Raw genomic sequence first — 21068 nt, forward strand, 5'->3', positions numbered from 1 at the left:
TGCACAATACAGCTTTGCTCTGAGTGCTTTCAATGCAATGATCCATTTAATCCAAGGCTTAGAGAGGTACAGGAACTTGCCTTTGACTCAGCTGAGGCACTACAGGGAAGAACAAGATGGGCATCATTCTTTTTGTGATGACAACTATCCCCTTAGTTCCTAGTTTTAAGAAATTCACACTCCAACATATGACTCCCTAATGTACATGCACATAAAGAACTGAAAAGTGCAAGTGGTAGGAAATAACGTATGCCAAACACGAAAGTGGAGGCATAATTTGTAAACTGGTGGTACCTCTCCTATGTCATCATTTACAGGACTATGACTTGACAACGTCATACTGCTATTGTTTTAATTTTGAAAAGTATGCCTGCTGATTGTCTAACATGCAAGCATCATGTAAGTGTGGGCAATAAATTGTGCAAATGTCCCGCTCAACTCTTGCCAGCAATTTGGAACTGACCAGCAATTTGGACTGCCATTTTGCAGTCATTGAGAACTGAACATAAGGGGAGATTCTGTGCTACTGTTGTTTGTTTAGAAGTGAAAATAAATGGCTAGACACCATCGAGAACATGGACATGGAGCACCCAATATCAGCTCTCTGCAGAGTGCACTGGGCCGACAGGCTGAGTCTTCCTCCCCCTGAAGGTGCTGACCTGAGACTCCCCCTCAAATAGTGCACCTTCCAGAAAGGGAGGGGTCGAGATGGAGGATGAAAGCTCCTGGTGTGCCAAGGTAACATGCCTGCTTCTGTGGGCTTCCAGGTCGAGCATCTGACAGGGTCCCACTCTCTCTCAAGGTCAGTCTCTGGAAGGAGCGTGTGTCCTTTCTCATCAGGGTTTATTGACAAAATTACCTATGAAGGAAAGCCACATCGATGTATCTGCTAAGGCCAGCCAGGGGCGAACAGGTATGCAGGGCTTTCAGTCCTGGCCCCACTGACGCATGGTTGGGGCAGGAGAAGAGCAATCCAGGGCACACAACATACAGCATGCAACATCACTCTTTATTATGAAAATAAACAGTGATCATGAGTGGGGCAAATACACAGAGCAAGTGGCTCTTCGGGTGGTTATGCCATGCAGCCTGCCAGTTAACTTTGGCTTCCTGATCAACCAGGCCTCCAATGCAGCTCCTGAGCATGGCCTTAGGCTGGTGAAAAGAGGAAACACAGAGGATGTGAACGAAGACAAGGAAGACATGGAAGGGCTCCTTTCAGGGGATCTACTTGAAGGCCTCTGCTGGGATCTTGCCCTCAGTCTACAGGAAGTAAAGAAAAGAAGGAGTTGGGATGTTAGTAGAGCCGGGTGCCCTGAGTTCCATCCCCATGCTACCTGGCCTCCATCTTCTTGGCCCTCCTGACGGCCCAGAGACAGCCGTCTTTTGCCCACTTGATTCCGAGACCTCACCTGGAGCATAGTGAAGATCTGACCAGCTCTGGTGTAGTTCCACTCATTGTCCTGAAGGCACCTAAGGTGGGAGAAGAACAGGTGTTCTCCATTGCTGCCCCAGGAAAGGCACACCGACCGTGCAATGCCACACCGACCGTGCAATGCCACACTTACTCTATGCGACCTTTTTTTGTGGGACACACATATCAGTATGAGCATTCTTGTAACCATGAAGAAAGGCCTAGGGAAAACCAAAACGCCTATCCCTGACATTCATGCCCGCTAGAATTCAAATCAGAAAAATAGGGGTATTCAAATGAACAAGGGAGCTTAATACATACTGGTAAAGAAAGATGTTCAAGAAATAACAAGTGGAAATTCAACAACATGTTTCTTTTATATTGAGATATAACGCACATACTGTAGCAGTCACACCATTTTAAGGTGTACAATTCAGTGCTTTTACATATATTCACAAGATTCTGCAACCATCACAACTATCTAATCCCAAACTATTGTGACCACCTCAAAAAGAAAGTCCTTAACTGTTAGAGATCACTCTCCATTCTCCCTCTTCTCTGCATCTTGGCAACCACTACTCTGCTCTCCGTTTCTAGGGATCTGCCCGTTCTGAACGCTTCACGTGAATGGAATCATGTAATTACGTGGCTTTTTCTGACTCGCTGCTCTCATTTAGCACACAATGTGTTCAAGGTTCACCTATGTCATAGTATATATCACAACTACATTCTTTTGCATGAATGAATATTGCAATAGTATTCCACCCTATGGATGCACCACATTAATCTATCCATTCATTAGCTAAAGGTCACTCGATGTGTTTCCATTTTTTGGCTATTTCAAGTAATACTACATGAAAATGCATGTGCAAGTTGTTGAATGGGCATATATTTTCATTTCCTTTGATATACACTTAGGCGTGGGATTACTGGATCATGTGTTAACTCCGTAATTAAGACTTTGAGGAACTGCCAAAATCTTTTCCCCAGCGATTGCTCCATTTTATGTTCCCAGCAGTGATACATGAGATTTCCAATTTCTCTGCATTCTCCCCAACATTTGTAATGTTTTCTTTCACTGACTAAAGCTATCCTAGTGGGTATGAAGTGGTTGCTCAGTGTGGTTTTGATATGCATTTCCCTAACGACTAATGATGTTGAGAAGTTTTACACGTGCTTGTTGGTCTTCTTTGGAGAAACATCTTTTCAAATCATCTCCCCGTTTTCTAACTGGGTGGCTTGTCTGTTTCTTGTTGAGTTGCAAGGGTTCTTCTTGTCGGCCATGTGATTTGCAAATATTTCCCCGTTCCAATGAGTCGGTTTTCTACTTTCTTGAGAGTGTCTGTTGATGCACCAAAGCTTTTAATTTAGATAAAGTCCAATTTACCTTTTTTTCCCCCTTTGGTTGCTTGTGCTTTTGGTTTCATATGTAAGAAATGGTTGCCTAATTCAAGGTCATGAAGATGTACACTTACACTGTTTTACAGTTCTAGCTCTTACTTTTAGGTCCTTGATCCATTTTCGGTCAGTGTTTGCACATGATGTGAGTTAGGGGCCAAAAGTAATTATTTTGCTAGTGGATATCCACTTGTCCCAGCAACAACTGTAAAGAAGACTATTTTTTCCTCCACTGGATTTTTTTCAGCACCCTGAATGATAATCAACTGGACATAAATGAGTCGGATTACCTGTGGACTGCCAATTCTATTCCACTGATTCCCACGTCTGTTCCTACTTCGGGACCATGCACTCTTGATTAATGTAGTTTTGCAGCAAGTTCTGAAATCGGCAAGCGTGAGTTTTCTAACATTCTTCCTCTCTTTCAAGATGGTTTTGGCTGTTTTGGGTCCACTGCATTTCCACATGAATTTTGGGATTACCCTGGCAATTTCTGCAAAGAAGCCAGTTGGGATTCTGGCAGGGACTTCAATCAATCTGTAGGTTGTTCTGGGTGGTACTGGCGTCTTAATGATGTTAAGCCTTCCAATCGATGAACGTGGGATGTCTTTCCATTTATTTAAATCTTCTTTCGTTTTTTTTCAGCAGTGTTTTCAGATTTCAGAGTATAAGATTTGTGCTGCTTCTCTTAAGTTTGTTCCTACTTATTTTATTTATTTTATTTTTTTTTTTTTTTTGATGCTACTGTAAATGGACTTCTTTCCTTAGTTTCATTTTTTGGATTGTCCATTGCAACTACATAGAAGTACGAATGATTTCTGTATATATCTGGAAACCTTGCTGAACTGGTTTACTAGTAGTTTGTTGTGCTAGATTCTTGCAGATTTTACATACGGAAGGTAATGTCATTTGGGCATTGTGTCATTTGAACACTTATTTACCTATACCAGTATAAAAGCATGATACCTTTTTCATGGGCCCACTATTTTTCAAAGCAAAATATCCAGGTTGTTATTTTTCCAAATTGCACGTGAGTCTCCACTGTTCACTCCTATGATGTCCCAACTCCCCTCAGCCCCATGTCCTCCCAGCACTCACTTCTGAGACCATTCCAGCTTCATCCCAGACTGGGCAGAGAAAGCCTGCACCATTTCCTGCTGCTCCTGGGAGAGGGAGGGCTCAGAGCTGGAGGAGGGTGTGGACACTGGGATGGAGAAGGCACTCTGAGTCTCTTGGGGGCTGGCGTCCCTCACAAACAGCTCGTCATTCACGATGCACAGACTGGAAGAAAGAAAAATGCACCCTCAAACTGGACAGGTAGACAACTCCACACCCCCGACAAAAGTATCCTTCTTAACCACTGCCACTCAAAAACCAAATTCCTTCCATATCCCTACTGTGCCCGACTCCTGGATTTTTTTGGCTGGTACCCTCTAACCCTCCCATGGAGTTCACTTTTGGAGAGACTGTCTACCAGCTTCACTAGATTTTCAGATCTAAGCCCAACAGGTTTACCCTGTACAAGAGCCCAAGGAAGTGGATAGCCTTATTCCGGTTTTCAGAGAAAGGCACTGAATCACAGAGAGGTTGGCTAAGTTGTTGAAGGTCACACAGTTTGTGAGTGTTGCGGTGAGGAAGAGAACCCTACTCTGACTCCAGGTCCCACACTCTTAAACACTAAACGAGGCGGCTCCTTGATCTACTTGTTGGCCTTCCACAATACTGAGAACACCCCGAGGACTGCACCCAACACATTCCCACAACACTATCCCCAGGCTGGGATGGGTGCTCCACCCACAACACAGAACTAACCTGGAATTGCTACCAGGGGTAGCGATGAAGGTCCGGGTGAAGGCGAGAACAGAACCCTGAGACTGTCCTTCCACTTCAAAGACAACAAACACCACCATCTTATAGTTGTACAGGCTTTACGTGCTCACACGGTGATCCCCAGTCAGAGTCTCGCTTGACACTCACACAGAAGCGGGGTAGACCAGGACAATTGTTCACATGGAGTCAGGAGGATGTGGCAGGAATGGCGAGGCCAACAACGGGAACAATATGCTCCCAGTGATAGGGCCCCTATCATGTGTGGGGCCCCGTGAAAACCACAAGTTCACTTGATTCCTATTTCACATAGCCCAAGAGATGGGTTATTGTTGGCCCCATTTTGCAAATGAGGAAACTGAAGGGTTAAGTAACCAGCAGAAGTTCACAGAGTAAGAACCTGGAATGAGAGCTGTCAAACTCCACAGTCCGTGTCCTTAAAGCACACCTGAGCTGTGCAGGGCAGACAGTCATGGATCTAGTTCAGACCAGGGTGGTTTGCGGGCACAGTAGGGGTGGGAAAACATGGAGGGAAGAAGAGGAGGGAAAGGGACAAAATCAGGGAAGCTGGGAGAGTTCTGAGAGGGAGCCCGGCCAGGGGGAGGAAGCAGTGGGGATCGAGGGAGGGGACTCTAGACACTCACCCTCCTTGAACACCCCGTTGACAGAAAAGCAGAGCATCCATTTCTGAAAGGGAAGAGCTCAGGTGCTCGGGATCCTCCTTAACCTCCTTACCCACCTCTGGCTCTCTGGGCCTGCCCGAGGGAGGAAGCAGGTGCTCACCGTCTGGTACCACATGTCCACCAGGATGGAGCTGAGGTCATGCCGAGTCTTGGGCAACGCACTGAGGAAGTCCACAATGTCACGTTTTGTATGTTTCAGCAGTTCCTCCCTCAGGTCTGTAGAGGAGAGGAGAGGGAAAGAATGGGGGGGCGGGGGCTGCCACACTCTGATCTGTGGCCTCTGTGATTGTTTCTTCCACACCCCCTTAACTTGCCCACTCTTCCCCCTCACACACTTACAGGGGTCCTTGAGTGTTTTCATATTCCTGCTATCCTCCAAGTACTGGCTCAAGCTCTTCCTAGGAGAGAAAGAGGAGCAGGAGTGGGTGGTCTGGCCAGTGCGGACATTTCCAGGAGCTGGCCTGTGTCTGCTGAGGAGACACACAGCCTCGGAGCAGGGTCTGAGCCCCCATACTCACGGAGTTGAGTCCTCAGTGTTGAAGGGAATTGTCACGGAGAAGCAGGCCTCCTCATGGTAAGCACCAAGGAGACCCCGTCTATCTCCAGAGTCATAGATCGAGTAATACCTGTGGGGAAGCAGTGAGGATAGGCTATCTCTGTGGCCTGGACCCCATATGAGACTGGAAAACTCCCATGAACTGATCTGTTTATGGGTGGACCAGTCTGCCTCAGCCCTCCACTTCCTCATGGTCCCAGGGGTACTCACTGCTGCAGGAACTGCAGGACCATATGCTTTAGGGTCTCAGATCCATTACAGCTTTCCTGAAATCAAAAGACAATTTAGACCTATGCAGTGGACAAAGCCTTCCTTACAACACTCCAAATCTTGCTTAGTCCTTCTTTCTCACCTTGCAGGGTTTCATTAACTCAGAGCTGTCAATGTCAACAGTCGTTGCTGAGGATAACACTTGGCCGTCCTGGAGAAGGAAACAGGAAGTCAGCAGTGGAGACCAAGGAGGTGGAGCTGGATGACCGGTAAGATGAACATGCCCGGGGAGAAGAAGCATCAGAGGCCAGGTGGGAAATGGTCCTGGAATTTCCAGTGGGTGGCTTTCTCATGAGGTGCCAGACATCTCTACAATTACATGCCAGCATGGGTGTTTGTGTGCGTGTGTGTTTATGGACACGTTTCCAGGCAGAATATTCTTGTCCTTTTCAAGAATCCATGCCTCTAAAATGGATGAGGGTCTGATACAAGCATGTAGTCTAGGCAAGACCCAAAGGACTTGAGGGCAGGTGTGGAGGTCATGTTCTGGAGTAGGAGGAGACTCACGGTATGATAGATACTTACCAGGCGTAACAACTTGGGGAAACAATCCTGGATGGCACTGTCCGAAACCAAAAATAGAATGAAGTGACTGACAGTTCAGGGCTGTGTGGCCTCTCTCCCTCTCCTTTCTCCTGGTTAGCTTCCACATAGACTGCCCTGACTCCCTTTTCTCCAGTGCCACAAGCAGCAGCATTGGGAGCCCAGGCTCCAGGGCTTTCTTCCCCTCCCTCTCTTCCTCGTCTTTTTCCAAGCCAACATGGAAGGCTCTGCAGGGAGCACGAAATGGGGTGGGAACCCAGGGCTCTGCTACCTCACTGGCTGTCCATCAATGTGGCCAAGAGCAGGTAAGCCCTTAGGGATGGCCCAGGGTGCTGGGACAGGGAGGTGAGCGAGGCCAGGCTCAGGTGGCAGGAAGATGGGGGCAGGGGTGTCAGTAGAAATGGGGTGAAGGTAGGGGTGGGAGAGACGGGGGAGTCATAGGAGATGAGAGACAAAGGAGAAGCAGGATGCAAAGCAAAAGGAAGGGAAAGATGATCTACTGTGGGGGTGGACTTCAGGGAGGAAGAGAGGAGAAAAGGTCTCCCCTGCTGCAGCCCTTTCCCTCAACGCCCCCTGGCTGGCCCTGGGGACTGAGGCAGGAAAGGAAAACATGTACCTGTTGGGCTGGGGCCGGCTGGATGCAGCTGGAGCCTTTCTCACCTGTGTGAGCTCAGTCTGAGCTGGGCATGGAAAACAGAGCAGCCACGGGGACAGGAGACCTTCTCCCAGGAGGAGTGAAGGGTCAGGCCCCAGCTCAGCATGGGATTCAGAGTCTGGGAACACCCTCTCCCGGCCACTGCATTCTCTTCTGATGGTCCCTGGCGCCTGCACCCAATGTGCTGACACCTTGACTGAGGAAGATGACCCACCTCCGGCTACCCAGGGCTACTCTGAGGGCCCAGGCAAGACAATGTGAGGTGTGGAAGGAAGGAGGGGCAGTGGCTTGAGAGGTCTGTCTTTCTGTCTCCTCAACCTCCTCTTCCTCTGCCCAGTGCCTTCCACTCCTGACTCAGGAATGTGGCCCACTTCTGGTTCCCTGACTCGTTAAAGCCAGGTTTCTCCTCAAGGAGGGCCCAGCTTCTTGCATGGGGCCACAGGAAGAGATGGCAAGACAGCAGCCACCCAGGGCCTCGGCCCCTAGCATGGGGCAGGGAAGCCCTCACGCCAGCACAGGACAGGTGCAGGCACCTTTCTGGAGCAAGAGGAGAACCCCTCTCGGGAGAGTGGAGGGAACTCCCATCTCACCATGGAGGCAGGAAGGCCTGTCTCAGCATGAGGCCCAGAGAGAGCCACAGGACTCTTCTCAGTCCAGGGCACCAGCATCTGAATACTGCTGGCCCTGCAGAGGTGAGGGAGCCCCACTTCCTGGAGCACACTCACAGAAGACGCGCTGGAGGAGGCCACGTGGAGACAGGAGGGAAAGGCACCCCAGAGCAGGTGAAAAGTGGAGCATGTCAGAGAAAGGAAAGGAGACAGCTAAGCACAGATGAGAGTGATGCCAAGAGAGGAAAGAGAGGGAGAGCAAGAGAGAGAGAGAGAGAGAGAGAGAGAGAGAGTGTGTGTGTGTGTGTGTGTGTAGGAGGGGAGGAGGTCTGTGGTCCTCCCAGAGGACCAAGGCTGCCTCTTCCTGCAGAGGGGCACTTTCAGATACAGCTCAGTCATCCAGGGAGCAAAGGTGCCCAGGAAGGGCGACAGGGGTTGTCACTGACCTTACATAGGCGGACTCGTCAGAGAAGGTGCTGCACAAGGGGTTCCCTTCTAGCCACAGCTCTTCGAGCTTCAGCCCTTTCACCTTGCCCAACTCCCACACCGACTTCAGCTAAGAAAGATGGGGAGGAAACTGGAGAAGGAGGGCCAGGGAAAGACAGACACCCAGGACCCTGGGCCCCAAGTTCCCCCAGCCCTCACGGTCACCTACAGACACCAGACACCTCTGCCTGCCTGTTGCCAACATCCTGATGTGTACCGCCATCCATCCTCCACCCAAAGTTGATCTGGCTCCCCCTTCTCACCTCATTTTTGGAGAGGTTAAGGATCTTGACGTTGGGGGCCTTCTCTGTAATGTCAGACAGGCCATCCAGCTGGTACAGTTTGTTGTTGCACAAGTTCAAGGACAGTAGCTTTGGGTCAAGAAGAGTTAGTGTGGCAGCTACTATCTTGGGCCTCAGAGACACATCTGCCCTCCACCTTTTCTCTTCCACCCCTCTAACTAAAAACCAGCACTTGGCCTAAGGCTTCACCTCAGGGAAATTCGATTCAATGATCTTCAGAGTGGCAGCCATGCAGTTTCTTCGATTCAGGATTATAACAATATCACGGTCCATCAAGTCTTTAGGAAGCCAAGAGAAGGGAATCAGAAGGCTGGGAGGGCCCTGGTTGGACCAGAGCCAGCACCAACCCCTCCCTAAATTGCCATCCCTAAGTTTCCCTCCCAGGCAGACTACCCTGCCCCCACTTGCCTTAGAATTGCTGCTGTCAGCCATACCTGGGTCAAAGCGGAGACTTTGGAGATCAAGAGCTTGCTGGGAGACATCATATCGTTTGTCCATGGTCAGCTGCAGAGATAGAGATGAAGACAGAGACTCTTAGGCTCTGGTGGTGGTGGTGGTGGTGGTGGTGGTGGTGGTGACAGGGAAAGAGGGGACCAGGGGAAGAAGAGGTGCGTCCAGGAAATAGGCATGCAATGATCATGGAGTCTGTATTACCTTCAGCAACTCCATTTCGCTTGGCTTCAACTTATTCTTCACAGAGAAGGGCGCAGTAGAATGATTGACAAATATACATATCTGCAGGAAGGAGAGGCGGGGTAAGTACCAGGACCTCTAATCGCAATGAGGATGACCAGCCTCCTGGCCTGTCCTCCTGCCCAGAGACTAAGGACAGGGAATGCACACACCTTCCGGTTGTGGTCATCACAAATCGTATAGTTGACATCCTTCAATGCGGAGGCAGTACTAGCACCTTGCACAAAGAAGTGTGCCCGATTTTGGAAGTAGTGGAACTACAGGGAGCGAAGGCAACAGCAATGGTGTCAGAGGGCAACGGCCCCTGCTGAGCCAGGCCTCTCCCCGTACCCCGTGCCCACTCATCTGGCTTCACCATGCTCTCTTACATCAAACGGAGTGAAGGGGACACTGCAATGGCTCTGGATTGAATTGATTAGCCATGCCTTGTCATACTTTCCCCCGTAAGGAATCTGAGGACAAAAACAAGACACAGGAGAGAAAGGAGTGACAACATGGAACAAATGATGGAGAACAGAACCAACCGGCTCTTTTTTCTTTCTTTTTTACTCCAACCTTCTACTTAGTTTGGACTTCTGAAGAAGCGACTGCTGACATGATTTCTTATTTATTTGTGTGCCTAATATGGATTCCCTCAACTCCCTTTCCCCCCATTCCAAAGCTCTCCTCCAAATAATCAACTTAGGGTGTTTTAAGTGGTCTTCCTTCTATCAGGTTCCAGCGTAGTCCACCTAATGCAGACCTCACCAAGATACTCACTGTGACCTTGAACCAGGCCCTCGTTTGTCCATCTTGTGTGTCCTCCATCATTTTTCTCTCTGGACGTTTTCTGTTTCTCCATGTGGTAGTATGGATTTGGTCTTCACTATGCCATTTCACTAGCTTCCTGTTGCGTTTGATGCCATAAGGAGTGCTGTGGGGAAGAGGCGAGAAGGCGGGTATCCATTAAATCTAAGAAAATCTTGTATACACGCTCCCCTCACTGACAGCAGCGCTACAGTTAGCATTGCTTAGCCATTATTCCACTTCCACCATTCCTCAGTTCTCTAATGAGAGAAAAAAAGGAAGACCACGGAGAATAAAAGGGTTGCACAGTCCCGGGGGACTGCTACGTGCAAACCAGGCTGCCTGGTCACTTACTGTCTTAGTTGGCGGTCCTTGTGGACATCTCCCATCTCCAAGCATCCATCATTCTCCTGGTGCTCTGAAGGCGGAAGCTCATGCCCACCGTGTTCATAATGAGGGTTGCTCTTGTCAAAATTGTCCTGGAAAGGACTCCCACCTTTCTTTCTTCCTTGAAAAGTGCCACCATGGTCATGGCATCCTGCAACTGGGAACAAGAAGACAAGTTGGAAGGCACGTCAATGGGTCAATGGCCCACTTACCACGTGCCATGCCGTGGGCTAACTCCATGGTAGGGTAAGCAGAGTGCCAACCCACCCCAATGGACCAATCACACAAGCCCCAGAAAACGAACTCCTCTGCCTGTCCAGATACAAGGGCCTTACCTCACAGGTGGCACAATCAGGGGAGGAATCTTGGGAGAGGAAGCAACTGTGTTGAACCTCTTTAAGAAATGGAGCAGGAATTATACAGAACAGAGGTGCGTGTGTCCATGGGTTAGTCTAGATACCAGACGCACACCTGGAGGGGTTCCTAATCTTGCCTTCCCTCGGGCTTCTCCAGTCTAACACACCAACCACACCAACACCAGGGAGACAACCTCTCTAGCACCTCCCAAATCCAGTCCTCCAAATGCATTCTGTGAACAATCGGCAAGCTGTACTTCTTTGCCGGTGTAGCACAGGCTTTAATGGCAGGCGAGAGTGAGGTATCAGCTTCCGAAGCTGCCCCCTAACCTCCAGCCTTGCCCTCAACAATACTCAGTTGGAAATACCCAGAGCAGGCTTTCTTTTTGTCCAGCCTGAAATGCTTTCAGCCCAAGACACAACTCTTCCCAAGCAAGTGACAGAATTACCAGAAAGAAAGAAAATCAGCAAAGATACTGAAAACCAATACAGTAACAGGATCTAAAGGACATAAGTAAAACACCGTGCCCAACAACGAAAGCAAAGCATGCTTTTTGTTTCCCCCTCTATCGTCTTATAGCATTCACGAAGGTAGACCATCTCCTGGGCCATCAAACAGACCTCAACCAATTTCAAAATGTACACGTCATCTCAGGGTGCCCATATGAATAAAATTTCGGTCACTGCTGATCTCTCTGCGATGTACTACTGATTATGGCCAGGCCTCAGATGACCTGTGGGGGCTGGAGAAGGCGGGTCACTGCTTTCACTGTGTGTGACCCACTGTCAGGACAGTTCTGCTCCTCTCGGCTGTTTTGGGACTTTCCCTGTGTGCCATTAGAAGTGATATTAAATGTAGGCAGAGCGTTTAACCTAGACATTCCTGATGCTCGGTCCCCACAACTTGGAGGTGGACCTGGAGTGCTCACTTTCTCTCACACTCTACATCCAACCGATCAGGATGGATGTATCTTCTCTGGGCTCTACCTTTAAAATATATCCAGAGTCTGGCCACTTCTCACCCCCTCCATTGCTACCTACCCTGGCCAGGTCACCAACATCTGTCTCCTGCATTACGCTGCCTTCCAACTTGTCCTTCCGCTTTTGCCCTTGGCTCCCTTACCATCTATTTTCAACACAGCAGGCAGAGGGACCTTTTTAAGCGCCTAAGTCAAATCTTGTCATTCCTCTACTCAAAATCCTTTAACCGGGGTTTGGGGCCCATCGGTATGTTAAAAAGCTATGAGTCCCTAACAATACGCAGCTACAGTGACGACAACAACAACAACAACAACAACAACAACAACAACAAAGACCCTTAGTGCTGACATTTGGAGGATGCCCGGAAACCAACTCATTTTCACGAAAGTCCATAAATGAAAGGGAAAAAAAACAAAGATTAAAGTGAGGGTTCAGGGCACGTGGTGAATATACGGAGCACAGGAAGAGTCAGCGTCATTTCTGAGAACCAGCATTACTTCAGAAATAATGTCACTGAGGGGAAGAAGGTGTAAAAGTGAGCTATTCAACAGCTACAGCTACAGCTTCAGGCAAGGCTTTGTGTTGGAAGAGAGCACAGATGATACACATGCCACAGAGGTACGCGACAGAGAGAGATGCTGAAGACAAAACACACACAGGCACACATCCGCTTGCTGAACTCTGGCATCTCAGCACAATCCCTGTCTCGCAGTTGTGCTGCCAGAATTACAGGCGATCTCAAGAGTACTATAAAGCAGCTAGTGCTTCTCACCCAGACCGCCTGGGCTTCCCCTCCGGCCCCACCACGATGTACTGGCTGATCCTCCCACACAGACACAGTAGTGAGTATCCTTTATGACATCACGTGCGTTCCTACTGGTACTTCCTGTGTTATTTTGGAATTCTGCCTACGTCACTGCCATGCCACTGAGTGCGTCAGCATCCCTGCTACGGCATGGAAAGAATGAGGTAAGAAGAAAACCAACACTTGCCCAGTGGCAACCAACAGTTGCTCCGTGTTGGGCAGACTCACTAGGTTTCTCTTGACCTCCTCACAGAAATCCCATGACAATTGTAACCAGTCTCTTTTCAGATCATGGATATGAGGCTCACAGACGTCAGGTACATTTCCCAGCCAAGTAAGTGGCAGAACAGGAATTATGTCGTCACCTATATTGGTCTGCCTCTACACCCTGGGTGCTCCTCCAGCAACTGCACTGGTTCTCCCTTAAATGGCAAGCTTTCAGGTCTCAAGGACAGACTTTGGTGAGCAGGCCAGGGATGATGTTTTGTGTTAGTCACTCCTGTTGGGGTGAGAACCAGGTGCCTTGGATAAGGTGGAGATCTCTGTCTTTGACCAAATGCGTGGAATCTGTTTGGGCCACAGGTTTTCAGATTAGGAGTCACTTTGGGCGGGTGGTGTCTGGCACAGAAGAAGGGCCTCATTGATATTTGTTAAAAGAATGCATGTGACGTAGGTTTGGGATCATCGGCAAAACGACTTTTGAGAATACATCCATCTCAACCATTTCTACCGACGTCTACCTGTATTTATTCCAGACCTATTCGGGCTGCAGAACTATTCCATAACCTGCTTGCAAAACTAGAAAGAACTACTTTTTTCTTCTGCAACATTAATATTTTTTTCATTAATGTATCGTTAGAAACAGAACTAAGCACCTCCCTGCAGGCTAAGGCTAGAACGGCAGCTTTGAGGATCTCAGAGGAGGAGGCTTTTGCAAATAGTAGTGACGGAAATGAGGAGAGGCGTTCCCTGAATCCAGCAGACAGAGCTTTCTGGACATGTGGTCTCTGTAGGCAGAATGTTCTGGACCTACAGGCATGTTGTGTTCACTCAGCCTTCTGACAGACAGGAAGTACCCTCCCTGTCTCAGGGAAAGGAAAGAGTATGTGGGTCTGTGCGTCTGTGGAGCCCATGCAACCAAGTATTTGTATTTTGCATTACATGCTTCTAGAATTAGGTTACAGATAGGCACGACTCCAAGTCATGTTGGGAAACACACTGCCGCACAATACTGGAGTCCACTGCACATTTCTTTTCATGTGTCATGTATTATATATATGGCCAAATTTTGTTTCTTGTTCAGAATATGCTTTTTTCTTTTCTTTTTTCTTTTTTTAACCTCTCGGTGTTTTAATATTTGAATTGACAGTTTTAAAATAAGAAAGTATTTAATAGAGTTCTCTGCACACAAAAGTAATGGAACAATATTCACGGGTTGACCAGGGTTACAGAGCACCCCCAGTGGGGGAGACCAAAAAACCCAGTGGAACACAGCCAGGGCTTCAAAGTGGATGTAAGATTTTGAGTCCCTGATCTACATTTCCCAGGAGAAGCACATGAATACTTTTAAGCGTAAAAGTGATATTTTCCATGAGATTTACACCAACATACCCTTCCAGTAACCGTGTGTGAGTCTAATTTTCTGCGATATGCCTAACCATTCAGAAGTCATTCTTACACTTTGATCCGGACATTTCACTTTTTGAATTTACTACATAAATCGCTCTCTGTCTAAATATATACATATAATTATATGGCTGTGCCTTACAGGTGCCTTGGGACAGAAGGATGATGGGACCAGAGAGTGGCTGATATTATCCTGGGAGAAGCAGAAATGACTGTCCTTGGAATCAAGTAGACATGGCAAGGAAGGGGCATGACATACAGAGTGAAAAGGGCAAGGGATGGATGTGTGGGTCAGAAAGGAGAGGGTGAGGTGAATACAGAGAAGACAACGAAACACACATTGAAAAATCCCCTAGGGAACTGAATTCATCCTGGCGATACGCTCCCTTCTGGAAGCCCTCCTTCTTTCCTGTCCACGTACATCTTGTCTGTCCCTGCTACTTCACTTCAATTTGAACACTAGAGAAACAGTTCCCACACAGTCTAAAAAAAGAGAGATGGTACAGGGCAACAGTGTGCAACGACAAGTTTCTTGCCCAGAAGCCTGGAGTCAGGGGTCACTGGTTCCAGACACCACACCCATCATTGCCCACCAGACTCTGAGTGGGCCCCTTGGCCCCACTCATTTCAGCCTTGACACAGAGTCGCACAGGATTGGTTATGGGCACAGGATTTGAAATCAGATCCATCAGGATTTCAATCCTGGTGCTAAACTCTATGATCCGAGGCAAGTAACTCGCTGTGACTCAAGTTCTTTTTGCTCCTTTCCGCCCCCCCCGACTCAAAGAATTTAGTAACGGTTTCAACCTTGTGGGCTACCGTAAAAATTAAGTGAGTTAACACATGGCAATACGTGAAAAGCACCTGGAGAAGGGCCTGTGACCTAACAAGCACCATACATAAGTTGTCTATTGCTATGTCCAGAACCTAGTACAACATCTGGCATTTACTGAGGGAGAAATATGTGTTAGTTGTATTCGTTGTCATTAGTCCTCCTGGAAATGACAAGGAAAAGAGATGAGTGAGTCGGATCTGGTTGCCATGTCAGCCGTATTTTCACAAAGCGGCAGTAGTAAAACAGGGCAGCCCCAGCCCCAGTGGGGAATCATGTGACATATGGATGAAGGGAACCAAAATAAAATGCTCGGAGCATGAAACAGGTCATGTGGAAGGATTCAATAGGGGACTTAAATGCCCATTTCCAACCTTTGAGGAAACAAAATGTATTATTATGCAAGAAATGTTTCAGGTTTAAGTGGCAGACTACAAGCAGCCAGGCAGAAGATTCGTCACACCATGTGATACAAAGGGAAAGAAAAAAAATGACAGGTTACAAAACTGTATATTATAGTATGATTCCTCAGAAGAAAATATCAGTGAAAAATTCTGTTTTCATTTGTAAATATGAACACAAACAAGTCAGGGTAAAGGGACACGTGAGAATGTCAACCATGTGTAGAAGCAGGTGGCTGGAATGCAGAATGGTTATACTTTCACACCTATCCTTTATACTTGTATAAGTGGATGTTTATGGCTGGGTCAGGGTTTTGTCCAGTGCTTGGGAAGAAGCACTTTTCCTATTGACCCATATACAGCATAATGGAAACGGTTTATTATTGATTATCGGGTCTGAATATCTTCCCTGTGATTAATAAGCTAACCTCACTTTTGACGACTCATTCAACTTCTCCTGATCCCAGGTTCCTTAAATGTAAAAACCAGGGATTAGGGCTAGCTAGCACATCAATCAAGATATAGAACATAACACACACCCCAAACGGTTCCCGGTTGATCTCCTCTTCACCCCTTGGCTCCATGCAAACACTGATCTGCTTTCAGTTAGTATACATTCGTTTTCCTATTCTAGGATTTCACAGAAACGGAATCAAACACCCTGTACCCCTTTGTGTCTGGCTTCTTTAACTCGGCATGTTTCTGTGACCCATCCATGTTCTTGAATTTTCCTTGCTGAGTAGTAGCCCCTTGATGGACATACCACAATTTGTTCACCTTTGATGTTGTTTTAATGAAGTTTCAGGAGGAAGTGAAAGGAGAAACTTGCCTCCAATTAGCCATCTTTCTTGGACAGCCTTCTATTCCTTTGTAACGGACATAATTTCATCCTTTATCACTCCTTTGTCTCTCTGGGGAAATATTATCTTAATGTCTGTTTCAGTCGCTTCCATTTTTTTCTATTCCCTCAGTGCCAATTACTGAATTTGTTGAGTTGGTGCCATCCCTGGGTTGTGTCTGTCTTCTGCAGAGGAACCTCCACTCCTGAATCGGCCCTGGGCTCACGGACACTTTGCTTTAATCCATACGCTTCTCTGGCCTTGCCGGCAGTTTAGCTTCAACCCGGACACAAGCTGTGGTGGCCCCTGCTTTGCAGTTTTCTCATTTCCTTTCTGTTTGAAAAAGACATTCTCCTCGATTTCTTACACGGGAATCTTTATTTCGTATTTTCCAGTGTAACTCTGTATTTATTGTATATTGTATATTCTGAAGCCACAATTATAACATTTTAAAAGTATACATCCTAAAATACTTGCATTCTTATCATTTAAATTGCTCAAGCAGTTCTCAACCATGATTACATTAGAGCCACTTGGAGACGTTGAGACAATTCACTAGCACCAGGACACACCCAGAACAATCAAAGCAGAACCTGGGTTAGATCCAGGCAACCACACTTTTAAACTCTCCACGTGACTTGCAGTGTGAAACCAAGGTTGAAAACAACTGTGTTAAAGCCTCAGCTTTTGGCTTATGCTTGCCAGAGGATCCTAGGAATAGCTGCCTCCTCATTTTGCTGACTTCCCACTCAGCACTGTTTTGGGGACCCAATGAGTCTGTTAGCTTAGAGCGGCGGTCAGCAACTATGGCCTGTGGGCCAAATCTATCCCAAATCCCCATTTCCTTCAAGGTCTTTTGCTTGCAACCAATTTTGGTGCCAAGTTGTGTGTTAATCAAGGTCCCAACCTGCCTATGCCAGAATTCACTCTAGCTGTTTTGTACAAACAAGATATCTGTAATAAAATATATTACATAGCTTACAAAAACTCTGTGAGGGCCAGAAAAGCAGGCCTGGATGCTGTACAGCCAGGAGAAGTCCACCCACATTATGAAACCGCCACAGCTGAAATACCACTGTTGCCTGCCCATTAATTGACATGCATGACAGAGACTGAATTCTAGAAACTCTACAGTGGCTGCCCCAAAACCTGGAGACCTCCCTCATCGCAGGTAGTCCACCCCACATATGGCTCCCATGCTATTCAGTTCCACCTCTGAGTCTCATGTTGGCAGCTTCATATGATAGATATCCCATTTGGGACCCTAACTGCAAAGGGCGCTGGTAAATTGTGTGTGTGTGTGTGTGTGTGTGTGTGTGAGAGAGAGAGAGAGAGAGAGAGAGAGAGATAAAGAGAGAGAGAGAAAGAGAGAGTGTGCACCCATGCATGTGGTGGTATGCATGTGTGTTTCCTTTCATGTTCCAACTTTCTAGTCTCTACGGTACAGGAAAGTATATAAGAATGTTCAAGAGTGTTGGAATAGCTGCCAAATAAGCAGATTCATCGTATATTTCACAAGACACTTTTTTTCTATTGTAAATGGTATATTTACAATAGAGACGGTATTTTCCATTTGTTACAATGGTTTGTGTATATTTGTCTTACATCCAACAAACTTGTTAATCTGTTATTAATTTTAATTTTCTGTAGCTTCTCTTGAGTTTCATATGAAGATAGGCACATCAACAGCTATAAATTTGTTTATTTTCACTTTTATACATATGTTCATTTATGTACACAGGCATGCATGCATCACAGCTTACTGCACTGCCTAATATGATATAAGGCTTACTGCACTAGATTCAGTATGACATTGAACAGAATTTGTCATACCAGTCATCTTTATCCCTTTTCTGATTGTAAGGAGAATAATTCTAGTGTTTTACTATCAAGGGCGGTGTCTGATGTGCTGTATTGTTTCGATACCCACTGTCAATTTAAAGAAATAGCTTTCTATATTACCGATCTACTGAGAATTACTGTTATTCTTGTTGTTCAGTTCCGGCTGGTTCATTTATTGCATCCCCACTTTTTTTTTTTTTTTTTAAATGATCTTTGTGGTATGTGTCCTGTCCTCCTCCCTTTATTCAGCTAACGTGTTAAATTACATTATGGATCTCTTAAAATGTCAAACAAAGCTTGCATGCTTGGGATTAAACACAACTTTGTCATGCTGTGTTATCTGTTTTACCCATTGTTGGGTTTAGTTTGCCATTAATTGATTTATATTATTTGCGCTTCTGTGACTAATTCAGATCGGCTAGTAATTTTGCCTTTGCATGTATTCCTTGTCAAGAATATATCAAACAAACTAAGATGTTCTATTCCTTCAGTAGGGAAAGCTATATTTTCCCCCTGGAATTCATCTATTTAATCTAAGTTTTCAAATGATCACATCTTTTTCATAATGTGATCTTTTCCATCTTTTCTGTCACTGTAAGTGTGACACTATCTTCATTCCAAAAGTGGCTTACCTGCACCATCTCGCTAATTTTCTCTGCCCATGTGGCCAGAGATTTTATCATTATCTTGTGTTTCTGAAAGACTGACATCTAGCAATTTTGTTCAACTCCATCACATCTGTTTTCAGTTTCATCAAGTTAGGCTCTAATTTTTATCATTTTTCCTTAACAGAGTGGAAAGGCGTGGATATTATTCTATATTAAGTAAATGGTCAATGAACTGTCCTTTCATCTACCACCTGATTTTATTTTTATAATAGAGTACAATGGATATTCAAATATCCAATACATTCCCTCGTTTGGAATAGACCTCTGGCTTATCAGTGCTGGTCTTTTTAACCAGTGCCATCGTGTCTATTCAATTAAACTATCAGATGATTAAGGAAGAGGGAATTGCATTGTTGATGTGAAAGAATTTTTACTATAAACTTCCCGTAAGAGAAGAGCAGACAGCGTAGAAAGAAGCAGAAAGGACATCGACTTTGAAATCACACCAGGGTGGATTCAAATCCCGATTCTGTCACTTACAGCCCATGTGGTGTTAGGCAAGTACTTAATCCCTCCCAGCTTCGATTCCTTCATGCGGTAGTCAGTGCTGCCACTTACCAAGTGTTTACATTCTCCCCTGTCCCAGGCACCTGGTAGAACTGCCCGTCCTGACTGCCTTCCTTGGGGCAGGGTCGTGCATGCGACTAGCTCTGGCCAATGGGTTGTGAGTGACCAGTGACATGGGTTATTTCTGGGCCAGAACGTTTGGTCGTTGGTTGGAGAGCCCCTAGGGCTCTCTCCCACTCTGACGCGGTGACTAACCCTTTTCTAGACGGTGGTTGCTCCATTAGTTTGGGTCTCTGGGTCATTCCAGTAAGAATCGCTCAGACCCAAACATCCCCCATCCCATGAAGGATGTGCACCTGCCATAAACATGTAGCAGGAGTGAGAAATAAGCCACTGAGGTTTGGGGGTTGCCAACGGAGCACAGCGTTACACTCAGCCTCTCCTGACTCATACAGCTCATCTATCAATTAAAATAACACCCTCGGAGGATTTTCCTGAGGGTTAAATGCAGTAACTTGCATGACGGCCAAGGTTATCACAGTGCTTGACATATAACAGGGGTTCAAACTATGGCAGCTGTAACTATTAAGTAATAACAAAATGGTTCTGAAGAAGTGTGTTTTTTGTTTGTTTTTGTTTTTATAAAACGAGCAGGACTGCGTCTGCTGGTCCTGACAGGTTAAGTTGTATCCTGTTTTCAAGAGTGGCACACTTTATTTGCTGCCACAGGTAACACTTCCTAATCACTTGCATTGTTTGCCAGCACCAAGGTATCAGATGCATGCTTGACGGTATCTCTGAAGAGTAAAAATGTGGAAAGCTTCAAGCAGGAGAGACTGACTAATGACATAAAATAAAAGGAATTAAAGAGCAATAACCAATTTCTTAATGAGCAGAATAGATTACAACTACTATGAACCCACACTCCGCTGTTCTGAGTAAACAAAGGCACAAGGTTTTAAAGTGTTAGAAGATGTAGTCTGAACAGGGTTTCCCCAAATAATTTCTGAGTAACACTGGTACCTCAAATGCTCTATGGAAAAACTGTGCCGTTCCCATATAAGTTGGGGAGAGTAGCCCTCCCTTTCAGACTCAGTGTTGTATATCAGCAGATCATCTAACAAATTCCTACAGTATTCGTTTACCTTCAGTTCTGTATGTCCCACACTTCCTTAGAGTAGAGCACATTTTGTTGTTGCTTTGTCCTGGCCCTAGTGTCTCACAGAACAGACTTGGAAATGCTGAAATGAGAGAAAAATCGATTATTCGAGCTACCTGTGCTATCAAATATCACAAGTCACAATATTCTCTAGCCATCTACTGAGCAATACTTAAAACCCCGTAAGTTTAAGCACTGTCTTGCTAATTAGCTCAACTTCATAGACCCAATACCACTTTCATAACGTACCAAATGTTTTAACCCATGATTGAACTTTAAATCCATTCACTATGCTTTTCCACAGGAAGAAAAGAAGAGTTTCCAGGAAGGAATCTAAGAAGCAATCACAAAATCGGGGGGTGATGGGGGAAGAATCAGAAACAAAAGAGCATCAAGCTATACTACTATAAGCCACTGACGGATCCTAAGCACAACATGAAATTT

The 21068-nt window shown here is 46.3% G+C and overlaps 1 protein-coding gene across 1 annotated transcript; it reads right to left on the reverse strand.

The window, feature by feature from the left end:
- Window positions 1–1227: 1227 nt before the first annotated feature.
- Window positions 1228–20653, reverse strand: LOC120361821 (nuclear RNA export factor 2-like). The gene is made up of 21 exons (XM_039463969.2): window positions 20611–20653; window positions 10576–10765; window positions 10195–10348; window positions 9804–9887; window positions 9588–9692; window positions 9397–9477; window positions 9177–9246; window positions 8932–9020; window positions 8704–8811; window positions 8401–8510; window positions 6674–6710; window positions 6231–6299; window positions 6089–6144; window positions 5841–5948; window positions 5662–5720; window positions 5423–5538; window positions 5284–5326; window positions 4625–4697; window positions 3911–4093; window positions 1413–1473; window positions 1228–1263 (listed from the first exon to the last, which is right to left on the reverse strand). The coding sequence occupies exons 1-21, from the start codon at window positions 20651–20653 to the stop codon at window positions 1228–1230; spliced, it is 1875 nt and encodes a 624-aa protein (XP_039319903.2).
- Window positions 20654–21068: the final 415 nt, after the last annotated feature.

This window comes from Saimiri boliviensis, chromosome X (assembly GCF_048565385.1).
Source record: "Saimiri boliviensis isolate mSaiBol1 chromosome X, mSaiBol1.pri, whole genome shotgun sequence".
Lineage (NCBI taxonomy): Eukaryota > Metazoa > Chordata > Mammalia > Primates > Cebidae > Saimiri > Saimiri boliviensis.